This window comes from Lepidochelys kempii, chromosome 7 (assembly GCF_965140265.1).
Source record: "Lepidochelys kempii isolate rLepKem1 chromosome 7, rLepKem1.hap2, whole genome shotgun sequence".
NCBI lineage: Eukaryota > Metazoa > Chordata > Testudines > Cheloniidae > Lepidochelys > Lepidochelys kempii.
The window spans coordinates 91,838,872-91,857,375 of record NC_133262.1 but is presented as its reverse complement, the minus strand read 5'-3'; the positions used below and the strand labels follow the sequence as shown (position 1 = coordinate 91,857,375).

Genomic DNA, 18,504 nt, shown 5'->3' with positions numbered 1-18,504 from the left:
CTGCACTAAGAAATAGAAATAATATGTGGCTCAGATTCTGAAATTTTTTTGAGAGAGATTTAAAATTGTAAACTATTTTGAATTGGTGACTAGTTGTACATAACATATATGGCTGTCTGTCATATTCAATGATGACATCATGACAACTCGTGTTCTCTTGTGGCTGCATAGTCCTATCTGTGAGGAGCGAGGATGCAAACAAATGTCATATAGGAATGTGTAGATTCCCACTGAAGACTTGGCATGATGTGTGGTCATTTTTTCAATGAGTTTTTTGTATCTGTCTTTTCAAAGTGTTTACAACTTTTATTGATTGCTCTCCATTCAGGTGTGTCCTTGGCTGTTTCTAAGTTATCTATAGTTATGCCTCATGCTTTGAGATCCTGTCTTTGAAATATTTATATTTACTGCCCTTCCTGTGCTTTCTGAGTTTCTGAGCCCCTGGGGGAGGGGAAAGAGCAGAGAGCAGCACCGCCCCCTGCAGCTCCCATTGGCCGGGAATGGGGAACCGTGGCCAGTGGGAGCTTCAGGTGAAGTACCCACAGGCAAGAACAGCGCGCGGAGCCCTCTGCTTGCCCTTCCCCAGCAGCCGTAGGGACGTGGTGCCACCCACTTCCGGGAGTGGCGCAGTGCAGGGCCAGGGAAGGCAGGGAGCCGGCCTTAGCCACACTGCACGCCGTTGCCACCGCAGAGCCACTCCAGGTAAGCGGCGCCAGGCTGGAACCTGCACCCCAAACCTCTCCTGCACCCACACTCCAGCCCCCTACTGCACCCCTCCTGCACCCCAACCTCCTGCCCTGAGCCCCCTGCTGCACCCTGCACCACAAACCTTGGCCTTGACCCCCTCCCGCACTCTGCACCCCAAACTCCTGCCCTGAGCCCCCCAATCCTCTGCCTTGAGCCCCCTGCTGCACCACACAGCCCTCCTGCACCCCAACCCCTTTCCCTGAGCCCCTTCCTGCACACTGGACCCCCTCCCACACCCCGCACTCCCTCCCGTACCCCAGCCCCCTGCCCCAGCCCTACATTCATGGCCCTGCATGCAAATTCCCCACCCAGATGTGGCCCTCGGGCCAAAAAGTTTGCCCATCCCTGCCCTACCAGGATGGCTCAGGTGGAAGCCATACCGCCATTGCTGCATGGCTGCACAGTAGTAGTTGCATAGACGATTTAACAGAAGATGACGTTACTTGGAACAGTATCAAGTGCAGATGAAATATCTCACTCTCATATCTGTGAGGCCAGTCAGGGATCATGCTCTGGAGAGTCAGTGGTTCCTGGCTTCATCTCCTCTTCTTCCCAGCAGTTCTCAGACTTGGAGAGGGAAAGAGGTGGGGTAGGGATAGATCATTCTGTAGATGTGACACTCTTCCCCTCCCTTCCACCCCCTTTATCTTCTCCCACAGGGAGTCCCTCCCCCACCTCTACCACCCATTCCGGGTCGCCTTTGTTTTTGGAAGTGGAGGAGAAAATCTGGACCTTAGTTATAAAAAGCAAGAAAGGCCTCCTCCCCCGCCTTTTCAGAGAGAAGAGGTGGAAGTGTACTTCTCTAGCCCTTTTATGACCGTGTGCATATGGGATGGGAGACATCAATTTTGTGAGAAATTTTGTCAGAAAGGGGGTTTTCATGATCCAAAATCACATTGTAAATTCCCTTTGGCTTCATTTGTGTTTCCTAGAGACCAACCCCACCTGCCAATAACACAGCTGCCAGTGCAATGAGTGAGAATTCCACATGTGCATCTGAAGCCAGAGTTTCACACCCTTGATGAGTAATATTTATTCCTGGATAACTGACTGACTATTTTGACAGGTTTCAGAGGAACAGCCGTGTTAGTCTGTATTCGCAAAAAGAAAAGGAGGACTTGTGGCACCTTAGAGACTAACCAATTTATTTGAGCATGAGCTTTCGTGAGCTACAGCTCACTTCATCAGATGTTTACCGTGGAAACTGCAGCAGGAAATAGCCCGACTTGATTATGTAAAGAGTTGTCACTTTGGATGGGCTAGCACCAGCAGGAGAGTGAATTTGTGTGGGGGGGTGGAGGGTGAGAAAACCTGGATTTGTGCTGGAAATGGCCCACCTGTTGATCACTTTAGATAAGCTATTACCAGCAGGACAGTGGGGTGGGAGGAGGTATTGTTTCATGATTTCTGTGTGTATATAAAGTCTGCTGCAGTTTCCACGGTAAACATCTGATGAAGTGAGCTGTAGCTCACGAAAGCTCATGCTCAAATAAATTGGTTAGTCTCTAAGGTGCCACAAGTCCTCCTTTTCTTTTTGACTGACTATGTGAAGCACTTCTAACAACATGAGTGATTTGGGCACTTAATGTGACTGCTGGAGGGTTTTTGCATTTTGACTGGTGCTTGCTGTCTGATAGAAATGTACAAAAGTGAAGATCTAATTGGTCCTGAAAAATAGCTCTTACTTTTTTCACAAAGTCTTAAAGGGGTTTGCTTTGGAAATGTAGTATGTTTTCTACATGGAGCATTGCATGCCATCCCATTGGCCAAGATACAATAATGGAATGTAAAAGTGTCACATTGTACAAGCTTTGCCCTTTGGCCATCAGTCCTAAGCCAATTAGATTCTTCTTAGCAATTCACAAGATGGAATACATTCTCCACACCTTCCTCTTCTTTTTTAAAAACAACCTGTCTTCTAGAACTCCTCTCTCCCTGGTGCACATTCCCCGTGTTCTGTCACTGCCCTTCTCGTGCAACTGTGCCCTGTCACCCCCATCCCCATGCGCCTGTGTGCGGTGGTCTGTCACACCCTACCCTATGCGAACCATGCCCTGTGTTCCGTCATTCCTCTCCTCCATGTGTCTGGACCCTGTGCTCTGTTATCCCCTCCCGCATGCCCTGTCAAACTTCTTTCCCTGTGCCCAATGCTCCGTCACCTCCTCCTGCATTCACCCCTTATGTCCTCTCGTCCCTCTACCCATGTGCACATACCCAAGATTGTGGAATGTACTTGAATTAGAAAGATGCTCTCTATGCACAGTTCAATGGTTCAGTGCAAAACTACGAAAACTAGCTTTGCAGGCAGTCCAGGAAATCAAGTGGGGCTTTATCTCTGGCTCCTTAACATCTGATCAGAATTTTATTGCTATGCTTTAAATAGCCATTTTAGTAGCTTTTACATACAGATGTGAGGGTTGGTCTACAGACAGATTCCCAAAGCATAATTTAATTGACTTAGTGCAGTTTAATAATTTACAAAAATACAGCAAAGTGCAAATGGTACATGGTTTATAAGATTCTCATTGGAAAAAAGATACAAGCAGGGCTCTTTTTTCTTCATGGTTAAACAATTACTGCAAACACAGTCAATTATGCAAGCCTACAGACTCCCAAACTCACAAAAGTCCATGGCCCCATACTGAATTTTGAATATAGCTCCAAAGTGTGCATCCTAGTAACAAGATAAATCCACCCTGTCCAAAATTATAAAACGCATCAGTAGTATCCAGTCCATATCATTAGTATTTCCTTCCCTCATAGGAGGATGCACTCAATTATCTGATGTCTTGAAAGAGCATGAACTAAGAGACTCTTGATAAATTTTAACCCTCATCTTTTCCCAGTGTACTGCATGTTCTGATGATTCATGTTGAAGCTATGTATCTAAGAGCAGAAATTAACACAAACACAGATATTTACAGAGCTCTTAAATTGAGTCAAAAGATAGATAACTATTATATGTTTTCTCCAATCATACTCTTGGTGATATGCAAGTTAGAAAACATCATTTTCCAGGTTTTACATGATCACCAGCAGGTAGTGCTATCTGTTACACTTTCACTTCAAGCACTGCAGAATAATGTTTGTTATCAACATAAACATAGCTATTTTACAGGGGAGAGAGGACGCAAGAGCTCATTAACTGCTAGGATTACAAAGTCTGCACTACATGCCAATAAAGAGCGTCCAAACTATAGGCCTAATCCCAATGCAAGTTTTGCCTAAATGAGGAATTCAGGCTATCTTATAAATAATGCAGGAAGTTGACAAACTTTCATCATATACAGTTTGAAATAAAAATTTTATTTGGGTGGTTACAGAAATGGATTCTCTGCCAGCTGTTAGAAGCTTTAGATTTCTATGGAAAGCCATATCTCATAGAGAGCACTCAAGTATTCTTCATTATCAGGCTCCAGTGCCAGGGCTCTCTCATAACACTCAATTGCTTGAGGCTTCTCCCCATTCAGTTGGTGAATAAGTCCAAGAATACCCAAACTTTTAGCATCTGCAGAGCCTCTCTGAATTCTCCTTTCTATTAATTTCTTCAGAGCATATTTACACAGGTTTCTTTCATGCGAGTTTTTCTCAATTTTCAGCCCTTTTGTGTAATGATTAATGGCCTCAGATTCGGACTTTTTGTGATATTCCTGAAAGCGTCCATAGCGGTAGTGGAGTTGTTGCTTCTCATCACAGGTGAGTTTCTCCATCTTAAATACTTTTTGAAAGGTGTCTTCTGCTTCTTGATATTGATTGCCATCTGCATACATGCTTGCTAGGTCAATATAGGCATACATAAACTTTGATTTTTGCTCTACCACCATTTTAAAATGAAAAATGCCAAATTGAATCAGTTCCTCCATCTGCTCTCTAGGTGGATATTTTGTTTCCTTTTTCATTTTGTATAATTGTGTTCTGTAGCAAAGACCTATCTGATGATGCAGGAAACCAGAGGTTGGTGTAAATTCCAATGCCTTTTTCAAAAACCCCAGTGATTTCTCCACTAGTCCTTTTTTTCTGTAAAACTTTGCAGCATATCTCAATAAATAGGGAAGATCTGGGGTTTTTTGCAATGCTTCTTTGATGTACTTTTCTCCTTCTTCGACTTGGTCTATGTCCTGAAGTTTCAGTGCAAGAAGTGCCATAACAAAAGTGTCATTTGGATTCAGCCTTACTGCACGCCTTAAAGGTTCCAGTGATGAGTCCTCACCAGAAGAGCCTTTTGTAAGAAAATCTTCCAGGCGATATATGGCAATTGCATAGCCAGAATTAAATTCTGGATTGTTGGGTGTCTCTGCCAGAGCCTTTTCAAAGCATTTCTTTGCTCTTTCGTAATACTTTTTTCCAAACTTTAATAGTGCCCACCCTTGTTCACAGTAGATCTCAGGGAGCTGGATCTTATAGCGAGATGCACTTGCGAGCTTTTTGCAGCTGCTTTCCACATTGCCTATGTAGGATTGAGCTTCTTGAAGTTTGTTCATATGGTAATAGATCCAAGCATAGTTCCCCCAGGTAACAAGACTTTTCCTATCAACCTCATCTGCATGATTTGTTTGAACTTCTCCTTCAGCTTTTTGTAGACTTTCCAGAGCTTCCTCACTGTTGCCTTTCATGTGTTTCACATAGGCTAGCAGATTATAATTAGTGATTTTGGTTTTTGTGATTAGAAACTCAATCTGATCACAAATTGTCTCCTCTAAGTTATCAAGATCAACATCATCCTTCAGCAACGTCCATGTAAAATGGCATTCAAGTTGCAGCAAGACAGCCTTTAGCGAATTCTTGGAAATATTGCTAGAGGAAAAAATAAAAGCATGTTTAAGCCTTTGTGAAGAAGAGATTCAGATTAAAACTTTCTTTACCCCAGAGGACAATTATCTGTCTTCTATTTTGCTTTTCTGTACCTCTGTTTTTAATTAACAATATTGCCAATCTTAACTAGTGAGATAGCAATAATGTCCCCTCTACAGATGCTTTTCAGAGAGAGGGTGCATCACAAGTGGCACTAACCAGGGAACAATACTTTGAGAAACCAAAGATATGGAGTGCATAGGTCTGAAGATTTGAACACAACTGGTTATTCATATTGTCTCTGTTACTCTGATCCCATGTAAACCACTGTATCAAAGATATAGCGAATTCATGAAAGTGTCAGATTATACAAAAAAGCCAATGTAATATTGGAGCTTGTAATCAAATGCCAATGTTTGCCTAAAAAAGACCGTCAAACAAAGGCTTACAAAAAAAATTACAGCAAGTGAGTTTGGGTAACCTAAGTGTATATTTCCATATTTTAACAAGTTTGGATTTCTTCGATGATAACTTAACACTGAATTTCCTGGGTTTGCAATGCTACTTTGGGTAACCATTACATCATTTTGTAATGTTCTCTACACTTAAGTTCTCTCTTCAGTTTCACATTACTCTTATCTGGGAATATAATATTAATTTCATGTTTCCTGTGTTGATATTCTGTTCTATAGTGTTTCTGCTTTTGCATTTTTTTTCTCGTCCATGTTGGATCATATTTACTCTGTATGATTAAATTATCTTGTATTATGTTACCCTAGTGGGTAGTTAAAGGATAGAAAAGTGGCATGAGGCCTAAATTGGTTTGCACTTCATTTGGGCTATGTTATACCAGATCTGCACACTTCTGTTTATTTGTTTGTCTGGGGCTAGGATGTTGTTCAGGCCTGGTCTACACCTAAAACTAAGGTCAACTACCTACATTGCTTAGGGTGAATTTTTCAACCCCCGAGAGATGTAGTTAAGATGACCTAAGTGCCAAAGTTGATAATGCTAGGCCAACATCAGAAGCAGGAAGCCTGCTAAAGAACCAGTGGGGCCACTGGACTATCATATCGAGATGCTAAAGGAGCACTCAAGGAAGTAAGGCCATTGCAGAAAAACTAAATTAATTCTTTACGTTTGTCTTCACCAATGCAGAGGATGCGAGGGAGATTCCCAAACCTGAACCATTCTTTTTAGGTGACAACTGAGGAACTGTCCCAGACTGAGATGTCTTTAGAGGAGGTTTTAGAACAAATTAAATTACACAATAATAAATCACCAGGACCAGATGGTATTCACCCAAGAGTTCTGAAGGAACTCAAATGTGAAATTGCAGAACTACTACTTGTGGTATGTAACCTATCATTTAAGTCAGCTTCTGTACCAGATGACTGGAGGATAGCTAATGTGATGCCAATTTTTTAAAAAGGCTCCAGAGGTGATCTCGGCAATTACAGGCCAGTAAGCCTAACTTCTGTACCAGGCAAATTGGTTGAAACTATAGTAAAGAAGAGAATTATCAGACACACAGTTGAACATGATTTGTTGGGAAAGTCAACATGGTTTTTGTAAAGGGAAATCATACTTCACCAATCTACTAGAATTCTTTCAGGGGCTCAACAAGCATGTAGGCAGTGGTGATCCAGTGGACACAATGTACTTTTTCAGAAAGTCTTTGACAAGGGCCCTCACCAAAGGCTCTTAAGAAAAGTAACCTGTAATGGGATAAGACGGAAGGTCCTCTCATGGATCAGTATCTGGTTAAAAGATAGGAAAAAGGGTAGGAGAGAATGGTCAGTTTTCACAATGGAGAGAGGTAAATAGTGGTGCTCCCAGTGGTCTGTACAGGGACCAGTACTGTTCAGCATATTCATAAATGATCTGGAAAAAGGGGTAAACCATAGGCGCCAACTTCTGCTTGTGCCGGTGGGTGCTCAACCCCCCTCTGCTCCTGGCCCTACCTTGAGTCCATCCCTGCCCTCCTCCTCCTTCCCCTGCCCCGCCCCCATTCCAACCCCTTCCCCAAAGTCCCCGCCCCAACTCCACCCCCTCCTTGCCCCTATTCCGATTCCTTCCCCAACTCCCTGTCCCCGCCTCTTCCCCACTTCCTCCCCTGAGTGCGCCACGTTCCCGCTCCTCCCCGAGGAGGAGGCTGAGGTGAGGTGCGGTGAGGTGGGGGTGGGGCAGGGAGGGGAGTGTGGCTACTTGTGGATGCAGAGCACCCACTAATTTTTCCCGTGGGTGCTCCAGCCCTGGAGCACCCAAGGAGTTGGCGCCTATGGGATAAACAGCGAGGTGGAAAAATTTGCAGATGATACAAAACTACTCAAGATAGTTAAGCCCAAAGCAGACTGCGAAGAGTTACAAAGGGACCTCACAAAACTGGGTGACTGGGCAACAAAAAGGCAGATGAATCATAGAATCATAGAATCATAGAATATCAGGGTTGGAAGGGACCCCAGAAGGTCATCTAGTCCAACCCCCTGCTCAAAGCAGGACCAATTCCCAGTTAAATCATCCCAGCCAGGGCTTTGTCAAGCCTGACCTTAAAAACCTCTAAGGAAGGAGATTCTACCACCTCCCTAGGTAACGCATTCCAGTGTTTCACCACCCTCTTAGTGAAAAAGTTTTTCCTAATATCCAATCTAAACCTCCCCCACTGCAACTTGAGACCATTACTCCTCGTTCTGTCATCTGCTACCATTGAGAACAGTCTAGAGCCATCCTCTTTGGAACCCCCTTTCAGGTAGTTGAAAGCAGCTATCAAATCCCCCCTCATTCTTCTCTTCTGCAGGCTAAACAATCCCAGCTCCCTCAGCCTCTCCTCATAACTCATGTGTTCCAGTCCCCTAATCATTTTTGTTGCCCTTCGCTGGACTCTCTCCAATTTATCCACATCCTTCTTGAAGTGTGGGGCCCAAAACTGGACACAGTACTCCAGATGAGGCCTCACCAATGTCGAATAGAGGGGAACGATCACGTCCCTCGATCTGCTCGCTATGCCCCTACTTATACATCCCAAAATGCCATTGGCCTTCTTGGCAACAAGGGCACACTGCTGACTCATATCCAGCTTCTCGTCCACTGTCACCCCTAGGTCCTTTTCTGCAGAACTGCTGCCTAGCCATTCGGTCCCTAGTCTGTAGCTGTGCATTGGGTTCTTCCGTCCTAAGTGCAGGACCCTGCACTTATCCTTATTGAACCTCATCAGATTCCTTTTGGCCCAATCTTCCAATTGGTCTAGGTCCTTCTGTATCCTATCCCTCCCCTCCAGCGTATCTACCACTCCTCCCAGTTTAGTATCATCCGCAAATTTGCTGAGAGTGCAATCCACACCATCCTCCAGATCATTTATGAAGATATTGAATAAAACCGGCCCCAGGACCGACCCTTGGGGCACTCCACTTGATACCGGCTGCCAACTAGACATGGAGCCATTGATCACTACCCGTTGAGCCCGACAATTTAGCCAGCTTTCTACCCACCTTATGGTGCATTCATCCAGCCAATACTTCCTTAACTTGCTGACAAGAATACTATGGGAGACCGTGTCAAAAGCTTTGCTAAAGTCAAGAAACAATACATCCACTGCTTTCCCTTCATCCACAGAACCAGTAATCTCATCATAAAAGGCGATTAGATTAGTCAGGCATGACCTTCCCTTGGTGAATCCATGCTGGCTGTTCCTGATCACTTTCCTCTCATGCAAGTGCTTCAGGATTGATTCTTTGAGGACCTGCTCCATGATTTTTCCAGGGACTGAGGTGAGGCTGACTGGCCTGTAGTTCCCAGGATCTTCCTTCTTCCCTTTTTTAAAGATTGGCACTACATTAGCCTTTTTCCAGTCATCCGGGACTTCCCCGGTTCGCCACGAGTTTTCAAAGATAATGGCCAGTGGCTCTGCAATCACAGCCGCCAATTCCTTCAGATGAAATTCATTGTTGATAAATGCAAAGTAATGCACAATGGAAAACATAATCCCAACTATACATATAAAATGATGGTGTCTAAATTAACTGTTACCACTCAAGAAAGAGATCTTGGAGTCATTGTGGACAGTTCTCTAAAAACATCCACTCAATGTTACCCCTGGGGGAAATCTGCACCACTGCACATGAGCAGGATTTCTTTGTTTCCCTGAAGAAAAATGAACTTTCTTTCAGGGAAGCAAAGAGAAGCCACAAGAGCGGTCATGCAACCCTCCCCAAAAGTATGTTTTGGGTGCCTAGGGCAGCTGGCAGAGAGATAAATCACTGTGGGGCGGGACTGGGGAAGACACAGCTGGTAGCTCCTACCCTGCGCCAGGCTCAGCTGCTAGTTCCATCTGGACTCAGGAAGACAGGACTTCCTCTTCCCCTGCACGGTGTCCGGGGCCAGGTCAGACCCACCTTCAGATTTCTCCCCCACCTGTAGGAAGCTCTGCAAACTCCCCCACCTACCCCATGCTTCCTGAACCCCTTGCTCCTCAGCAGCAGTGGGATGGATCACTGTACAGAGAGTTGCTCCCCACATCTGTCTAACCCCTGTGTATCCAGACTCTCCTGCCGAGCCTCACCCCCCCCACACACCCAGAACCCCCCCAATGAGCCCCACTCCCCCTGCATCTGAACCGCCCAGATCCCCACCCTACTGCGCCCCAACCCACTGCACCTGGATCCCAACCACACTAAGCCCCACTCTCCCAGCATCTGGACCCCCCTCCCCACTGAGCCCCCCACACCCAGACACCCCTGCAGAGTTCTAGCCCCACCCACACTCAGACCTGCCCTGTTGAGCCCCAACTACCTTCACCAGGCCCCCCTGAACAGTACCATTACTGTTGCACCCAGAAACCCCCATGAAGCCCCTGTGCATCCAGATCCCCCCACACCTGGAAACCCCACTGAGCTGCCTGCACCCAGATTGCCACACACCGAACCCTCTCAACCCACACCTGGATTCCCCCACGGTAAGCCCCTTCTCACTTGGATCCTATCTTGTGAGCCTGCCTGCTCACACCTGATGAACCTGGCACGGAGGGGCAGGGCTCTGAGGGGTTTCTGGGGCATGCCCGGTCCATGCGCTGTGTCAGGGTTGAGTGCAGCCTTACCACTGAGTCCATGTCCCAGGAAGTGGGAGCTGCACAGTAATCACCCTCCCTTGTGCAACCAGTGGCCTGTGCTCCCCAGTGCTATGCTGGAGCCTCCACATTTATTTGATAAAATTTGCAGAATTTTGCAGAATTTTAGAATATTGTGTGCAGAATTTTAAATTTTTTGGTGCAGAATGCCCTCAGGATTATCACTGTGCAGGGGCAGTCATAAAAGCTACCTGAATGTTGGGAATCATTAGGAAAAGGATAGATAAGACAGAAAATATCACATTGCCTCAATATAAATTGATGATACACCCACATCTTGAATACTTTTTGTGTAGATCAGCTCACCCCATCTCAAAAAAGATACAATGGAATTGGAAAAGGTACAGCAAAGGGCAACAAAAATTATTAGGGATTTGGAACAGCTTCCATATGAGGAGCAATTAAAAAGACTGGGACTTTTCAGCTTGGAAGAGAGACGACTAAAAGGGATATGATAGAGGTCTATAAAATCATGACGGGTGCGGAGAAAATAAATAAGAAAGTGTTATTTACTCCTTCTCATAACACAAGAACTACGGGTCACCAAATGAAATTAATAGGCAGCAGGTTTAAAACAAGCAAAAGGAAGTATTTCTTCACACAACACTGTCAACCTGTGGAATTCCTTGCCAGAGGATGTTGTGAAGACCATGATTATAACAGGGTTCAAAAATCAGGGGGTAGCCGTATTAGTCTGTATCCACAAAAACAACAAGGAGTCTGGTGGCACCTTAAAGACTAACAGATTTATTTAGGCATAAGCGTTTATGGGTAAAACACCACTTCTTCAGATGCATGGAGTGAAAATTACAGATACAGGCATTATATAATGACACATAAAGGGAAAGGAGTTACCTCACAAGAGGAGAACCAGTGTTGAAAAGATCAATTCAATCAGGGTGGATGTAGTCCACTCCCAATAATAGATGAGGAGGTGTCAATTCCAGGAGAGGCAAAGCTGCTTTTGTAATGAGCCAGCCACTCCCCGTCCCTACTCAAGCCCAAATTAATGGTGTTAAATTTGCAAATGAACTTTAGTTCTGCTGTTTCTCTTTGAAGTCTGTTTCTGAAGTTTTTTTTATTCAAGTATAGCTACTTTTAAATCTGTTATAGAATTTTCAGGAAGATTGAGGTGTTCTCCTACTGGTTTTTGTATGTTGCCATTCCTGATGTCCGATTTGTGTCCATTTATTCTTTTACGTAGGGACTGTCTGGTTTGGCCAATGTACATGGCAGAGGGGCATTGCTGGCACACAATGGCATATATAACATTAGTAGACGTGCAGGTGAATGAGTCTCTGATGGTGTGGCTGATGTGGTTGGGTCCTCTGATGGTGTCGCTAGAGTAGATATAGGGCCAGAGTAGGCAACAAGGTTTGCTACAGGGATTGGTTCCTGGGTTGGTGTTTCTGTGGTGTCGTGTGTAGTTGCTGGTGAGTATTTCCTTCAGGTTGGGGGGGGCTGTCTGTAAGCAAGGACTGGCCTGCCTCCCAAGATCTGTTAGAGTGAGGGATCATTTTCCAGGATAGATTGTAGATCGTTGATAATGTGCTGGAGAGGTTTTAGCTGGGGGCTGTACATGATGGCCGGTGGTGTGCTGTTATTTTCCTTGTTGGACCTGTCCAGTAGTAGGTGATTTCAGGGTACCCCTCTCGCTCTGTCAATCTGTTTTCTCACTTCCCCAGGTGGGTATTGTAGTTTTAAGAATGCTTGATAAAGATCTTGTAGGTGTTTGTCTCTGTCTGAGGGACTGGAGCAAATTCGGTTGTATATTAGGGCTTGGCTGTAGACAATGGATTGTGTGATCTGTTCTGGATGGAAGCTGGAGGCATGTAGGTAAGTATAGTGGTCAGTAGGTTTCTGGTATAGCGTGGTGTTTATGTGACCATCGCTTATTAGCACTGTAGCGTCCAGGAAGTGGATCTCTTGTGTGGACTGGTCCAGGCTGAGGTTGATGGTGGGGTGGAAATTGTTGAAATCCAGGTGGAATTCTTCAAGGGCCTCCTTCCCGTGGGTCCCTCTGATGAAGATGTCATCAATATAGCGCAAGTAGAGAAGGGGCGCTAGGGGACGAGAGCTGAGGAAGCATTCTTCTAGGTCAGCCATAAAAACGTTGGCATACTGTGGGGCCATGCGGGTACCCATAGCAGTGCCGCTGATTGAAAGTATAAGTCATCCCCAAATCTGAAATGGTTGTGGGTGAGGACAAAGTCACAAATCTCAGCCACCAGGTGTGCTTTGGCCTCATCAGGGATACTGTTTTAGAGAGCTTGTAGTCATCTTCATGTGGAATATTGGTGTAAGGAGCGTCTACATCCATGGTGGCCAGGATGGTGTTTTCAGGAAGATCACCAATGCACTGTAGTTTCCTCAGGAAGTCAGTGGTGTCTCAAAGATAGCTAGGTGTGCTGGTAGCGTAGCGTCTGAGGCGAGAGTCCACATAGCCAGGTAATCCTGCTGTAAGAGTGCCAATGCCTGAGATGATGGGGCATCCAGCGTTTCCAGTTTTATGGATCTTGGGTAGCAGATAGAATACCCCTGGTTGGGGCTCTGGGGGTGTGTCCGTTTGGATTTGTTCCCATGCTGTAGCAGGGAGTTTCTTGAGCAGATGGTGTAGTTTCTTTTGGTACTCCTCAGTGGGATCAGAGGATAGTGGCGTGTAGAATATGGTGTTGGAGAGTTGCCTGGCAGCCTCCTATTCATAATCCAACCTGTTAATTATGACAACAGCACCTCCTTTGTCAGCCCCTTTGATTATAATGTCACAGTTGTTTCTGAGGCTGTGGATGGCATTGCATTCTGTACGGCTGAGGTTATGAGGCAAGTGATGCTGTTTGTTCACAATTTCAGGCTGTGCATGTCTGCAGAAGCACTTTATGTAGAAGTCTGTCATTTCGACCGTCAGGAGGAGTCCACGCAGAACTAAAACTCATTTACAAATTTAACACCATTCATTTGGGCTTGAATAGGGACTGGGAGTGGCTGACTCATTACAAAAGCAGCTCTGCCTCTCCTCGAATGGACACCTCCTCATCTATAATTGGGAATGGACTACATCCACCCTGATCGAATTGGTTCTCCACTTGTGAGGTAACTCCTTCTCTTCGTGTGTCATTATATAATGCCTGCATCTGTAATTTTTAGTCCATGCATCTGAAAAAAAAAGTGTTCAAAAAGGAACTCCTATTCATGGAGGACAGGTTCATCAATTGCTATTAGCCAGTGTTCCTAGCCTCTGTTTGCCAGAAGCTGGGAATGGGTGACATGGGATGTATCACTTGATGATTACCTGTTCTGTTCATTGCCTCTACTGGGCTATATAGACCTTTGGTCTGACCCAGTATGGCTGTTCTTATGTTCTTAACAGAAGAACGCTTCCATCAACCTATCTACTGCCTCTTGGAGAGGTGCGGGGGTGCTGAGAGCCATTGAACCAAACTGTAAACCCTGTTTATAATGGAAACCACTTCAAGCCAGGGGGTGCAGCAGCAGCACCCCCTGCACCCATGTTCCAGCACCTGTGACTACAGTGCTGAAAGAACCCCTTCCATCGCTGGAGTAAGTATCTCTACTACGGTGCTGCAGTTGCAGTTATGCTACTATAGTATTTATAACGTAAACATACCCTCAGACAGATAAGTCAATAATGGCCAGCCGTATGATCTGGCGGCACTAGAAGCCTCTGCATTTAGGAGCTTCTTCAGAGTGTGGACAGCTCCATTTTTCTAGTAGCTCCATGTACACTAACATATGGAAGGGGGAACACAGCTGCTGAAGAGCTGGAAAAATAGAGCTGCCTGCACTCAGTCATGCAGGCCTCATTGCTCTTTCAAGCAACAGTGACTTTGCTTGAGGCTCTCTATTTTCCACTCCATGACACACTGCTCAGATCTTCCTTTGCCTGTGGACTCATCCAAGGTAGGAGAATATTGGGTGTGGATGGGGGTAAAGTAATAAGTTATGAAAGAACTGGAAACTGGGAACAAGATTTTTAAAAATAGGTGCCTAAATTTAGGCTTCTAAATCCATATATAGACACTGAAATAAATGGCCTGATTGTCAAAAGTGTTAACACCCAGCAACCTACAATGGATAAATGTGTAAAAGACGGTACATTTCTATGAATGCTCTCTGTAGCGGGGTGGTTACCCCACTCCTGAAAAAAAAGAAGTGAGAACATCTAGGAGAAGATGAGTGAGTAGCTGATCACAGGTGTGGGCAGCTCAATCAGGGCCCTGCTGGCCCTGATAAGAGGGCTGGGGGCCAGGAGCTAAAAGATTCTCTCTCTAGCTGTGGAGAGAGAAGGACCTAGCTGCCTGGCAATAGGGTACCTGGAGCAGGGCAATGGCAAGGGCAAGGGGAGCTGGGGAGCTCCAGCCTGGTAACTCCCCAGGCTGAGGCCTTGATAAAGGCCTATGCGGGTACTGGGGCTTTGAGGTGCAACCCAGGGTTAGCAGAGGCAGCTGGTCCAACCTCCTTGCCAATGATGAGTGGCCATGACAGACTGCAGTTTGCCCCAGTGAGCTGGGGCTAGATGACAACTGGCAGTAGCTACTGAGGCAAGGGGGGTGTAGAAGGTTGGGGGTTCCCCTGGGAGGGGAGACTCAGAGAGTGCGGGTAGTGGGAAGAACCCTGAGGAAAGGGCTCTGGGGTCTGGAAGGGACATGGGGGGCCTGCAGCAGGCGAGACACCAGCCATCAGGAGGCCCCCTGGAGCTGGAGTTGAGCTAATTCCCAAGATGACCAGCAGGAGGCACCACACTGGTGAGTCTTCGCTACACTCTCTTTCCCATTCCTTATCTTTATTTTATTTTTCATAAGTAGTAGTTGTTGGGAGACCATTTGAAAAAGAACAAATTGGTGTACTCTTCACAGAGTGGTACTAATATGAAACAGAAGTCAGTACTCCTGCCTGATCATTTATCCTGGCACACATGCTGCCTTGCTTCTGCTTCCCACTATTTTCTTTCTGACATTGCACCCATCTGTCCCTGGGGATCCCTTCTCTGAGCTCTCCTCTCATTTAGCTCTGATAATCTGCCCCTAATTCCACCCTGCCCTAGCTAGGAGCAGAAAAAGAAACCAAGGGGGTCTAGACTCTCAGGCCTTGTCTTAACTAGGATTTAAAGGCGTGTGTGTCAGCTAACATATTATAATTAACATATTCTAGAACTTTAGTGTACACACACCACTGTAGACTGTACCAAGTGATAAACCAATCAACTTGAAGCCTAGGCTACCCTTTAGCTTCAACTTGACCAGCTTAGCATGTACTAAAGTCCATACTGCCTTGTCCATAGGAGCACTTTAGAACGTGTTAAAACTTGTTGGCTGACAACACACCTTTAAATCTTAGTCAAAACAAACTCTACACAACACTGCAGCTCCACAAACAAATATTTGTATAGCTTAAACAAAATAGAGCCCTAAATCAAATCCTTATTTGTTACTTGGCAGAACTCTGCCGGAACACAGACGATCTGGCAGCTTGTGTGCCAATGTATGTGTTGCCATCCAATTGCAAAATCATGCATACTGAAGGTGCTGGAGAGAGAGCAAGGGGACAACTGGAGGATTGGGAAGGGAAAGATGAGTTGGGGTTGTGGAGACTATTGTCCCTTTTTGCAGATGGGGAACTAAGGCACAGAGAGACTGAACGAATTGCCCAGAGTTGCACAGGAAGTCTGTGGCAAAGCAGTGAATTGGACCCAGGTCTCCTGAGTCCTGAGATAGTGCCCTGACTGGGGGACCACTGAAAGATTAACACTGAAAGACCTATTAGCAAATTGTGGGGAGGTTAGGAGAAGAGGATCCAAAATGAACTATTAGAGCTTTGGGGTGATGGAGCGGAATTCAATCTGGATCACTGGGGTCTTGGGAGAAGAAGAACCTATTATTTCATGAGACTGGTTGTAAAGAACCACTCATATCACCACAAAAACACTGGATTCAGAGATAAGAACTAGAGTGCCTGAGGAAACTGCCTTTATGTCTTCTTGTTAGCCAGTGTGGTGAAACAGACGTTTACTTCTGTGGCTGGTCTGGTATATCTTATAAAAGAATAACCACCAGTTTTGGGGTGTTTGCCCTATTTCTTAGTAGTTCGTCCTGAATTTGGCATCCTCAGTTGTGACTCTCTAAGGCACGGTTACAGCAGGTTAAACATCTTTTCAGCACATAAGCATTAAATGATGTTACTTTCAGAATCATCATAAGTCTGGAGTTTTCTCCTTTAAAATATTAGTGAAAAAAGCTTTGAGACTCCTTAAACCCCCCAGATACCACAGGTTTCAGAGAAACAGCCGTGTTAGTCTGTATTCACAAAAAGAAAAGGAGGACTTGTGGCACCTTAGAGACTAACCAATTTATTTGAGCATAAGCTTTTGTGAACTACAGCTCACCCGATGAAGTGAGCTGTAGCTCACGAAAGCTCATGCTCAAATAAATTGGTTAGTCTCTAAGGTGCCACAAGTACTCCTTTTCTCTTTCCAGATACCACAGAAAAGGAGACCAACTTCTGGATATCAGTTTGCAGCACAAAAATTGTACTCACATTTTCTGGTTCCACCCACAATAGTAGTAATTAGAAGCTTAGTTTCCTGATTTGAGAGCACAAATCATCTACTTAGCCATCCACTTGACCCTACAGTACTCGTGGCAACAGTGAACTGTGGGCACAAGCTCTGTGGGTGTAAATTCCACCCATGAAAATGGAGAGGGGTTTGAGGCTGGAACATCTGGAACTGACAGAATTAAATTTCCAATAATACCATCACTTTAATCTAGTCCTCAGTTTAATTAACATGTAAAACAATTGCTTACTTTTGGTAACTACTTAAACTCAAGTAAATTAAAATTTAGAATTTTCATATGAAAGAAACACATATCCTCAGCACGGGGGGATGGACTAAATCAGTGGCTCTCAAGCTTTCCAGACTACTGTACCCCTTTCAGGAGTCTGATTTGTCTTGTGTACCCCAAGTTTCACCTCACTTAAAATCAGACCTAAAAATACAAGTGTCGCAGCACACTTACTGAAAAATTACATGCTTCTCATTTTAATATATATATTATAATAATGTAAATAATATACATATCCTTAAAATAAATAAATTTTATAAGTGTGATGTATAGGGACATATAAATAAGTCATTGTCTGTATGAAATTTTAGTTTGTACTGACTTCACTAGTGCTTTTTATATAGGCTGTTGTAAAACTAGGCAAATACCTAGATGAGTTGATGTGCCCCGGGAAGACCTCTTGTGTACCCCCAGGGGTACACGTATGCCTAGTTGAGAACCACTGGACAAGATGACTGGCCAACCTCTTAAGGTCCTTTCCAGCTCTACATTTCTATGAAAACAGCACAGTTCAGAGTTGCTGTTGTTTACTTACCTCATGGCTTTGCTTTGATGATCAGTTGTTGTAATGCAGCTTGGCCTCTTTTCTTACTAATCTGGGATGTTGACTGCTGGCTACTGTTCCTCTACTCCCTTTTATACTCATTCCAGCATCATGTGACATGGGCTGTTCCTCAGCAGTTTAGTGAAGTAAATGGAAACTAGAAAGTGAAACCTATGCACAGCTCTCCGAACGCATAACAGAAAAGCTGAACTAGCTGCTGCTAGGGAAACTGAAACTTAAGGGACTTCGATCTGTTTCTTCTGTTCGCATTTGGCTTTATGCCACTGATTTAACTGTGCTACAGAGACTAAGGCAATAATAACCCAGAGTGTTCAGGCAGTCCTTCCTAATATAAAAATTTAAGGCTCCACTTTGTTTAAAATATAAAGATTTGAGTCTGTGCCAGAGCTGCAACATCCACACTGCTATCATTAGTGTGC

General features: G+C 44.9%; 1 protein-coding gene across 5 annotated transcripts; it reads right to left on the bottom strand.

Moving 5' to 3' along the window:
- Positions 1-2,893: 2,893 nt before the first annotated feature.
- Positions 2,894-18,232, bottom strand: LOC140914879 (interferon-induced protein with tetratricopeptide repeats 5-like). 5 transcript variants are annotated; one of them, XM_073353786.1, is made up of 4 exons: positions 18,056-18,149; positions 9,027-9,463; positions 7,257-7,298; positions 2,894-5,541 (listed from the first exon to the last, which is right to left on the bottom strand). In XM_073353786.1, exons 3-4 carry the CDS (start codon positions 7,286-7,288, stop codon positions 4,101-4,103), a joined length of 1,473 nt encoding a protein of 490 aa, XP_073209887.1. In that variant the 5' UTR covers positions 7,289-7,298; positions 9,027-9,463; positions 18,056-18,149; the 3' UTR covers positions 2,894-4,100. The 5 variants fall into 5 exon arrangements, 3 of the variants coding, with proteins under 3 accessions (XP_073209887.1, XP_073209888.1, XP_073209889.1); XR_012160025.1 differs by having other exon boundaries at positions 5,461-5,541; positions 7,127-7,298; positions 18,056-18,230; XR_012160026.1 differs by having other exon boundaries at positions 5,472-5,541; positions 7,132-7,298; positions 18,056-18,232.
- Positions 18,233-18,504: the final 272 nt, after the last annotated feature.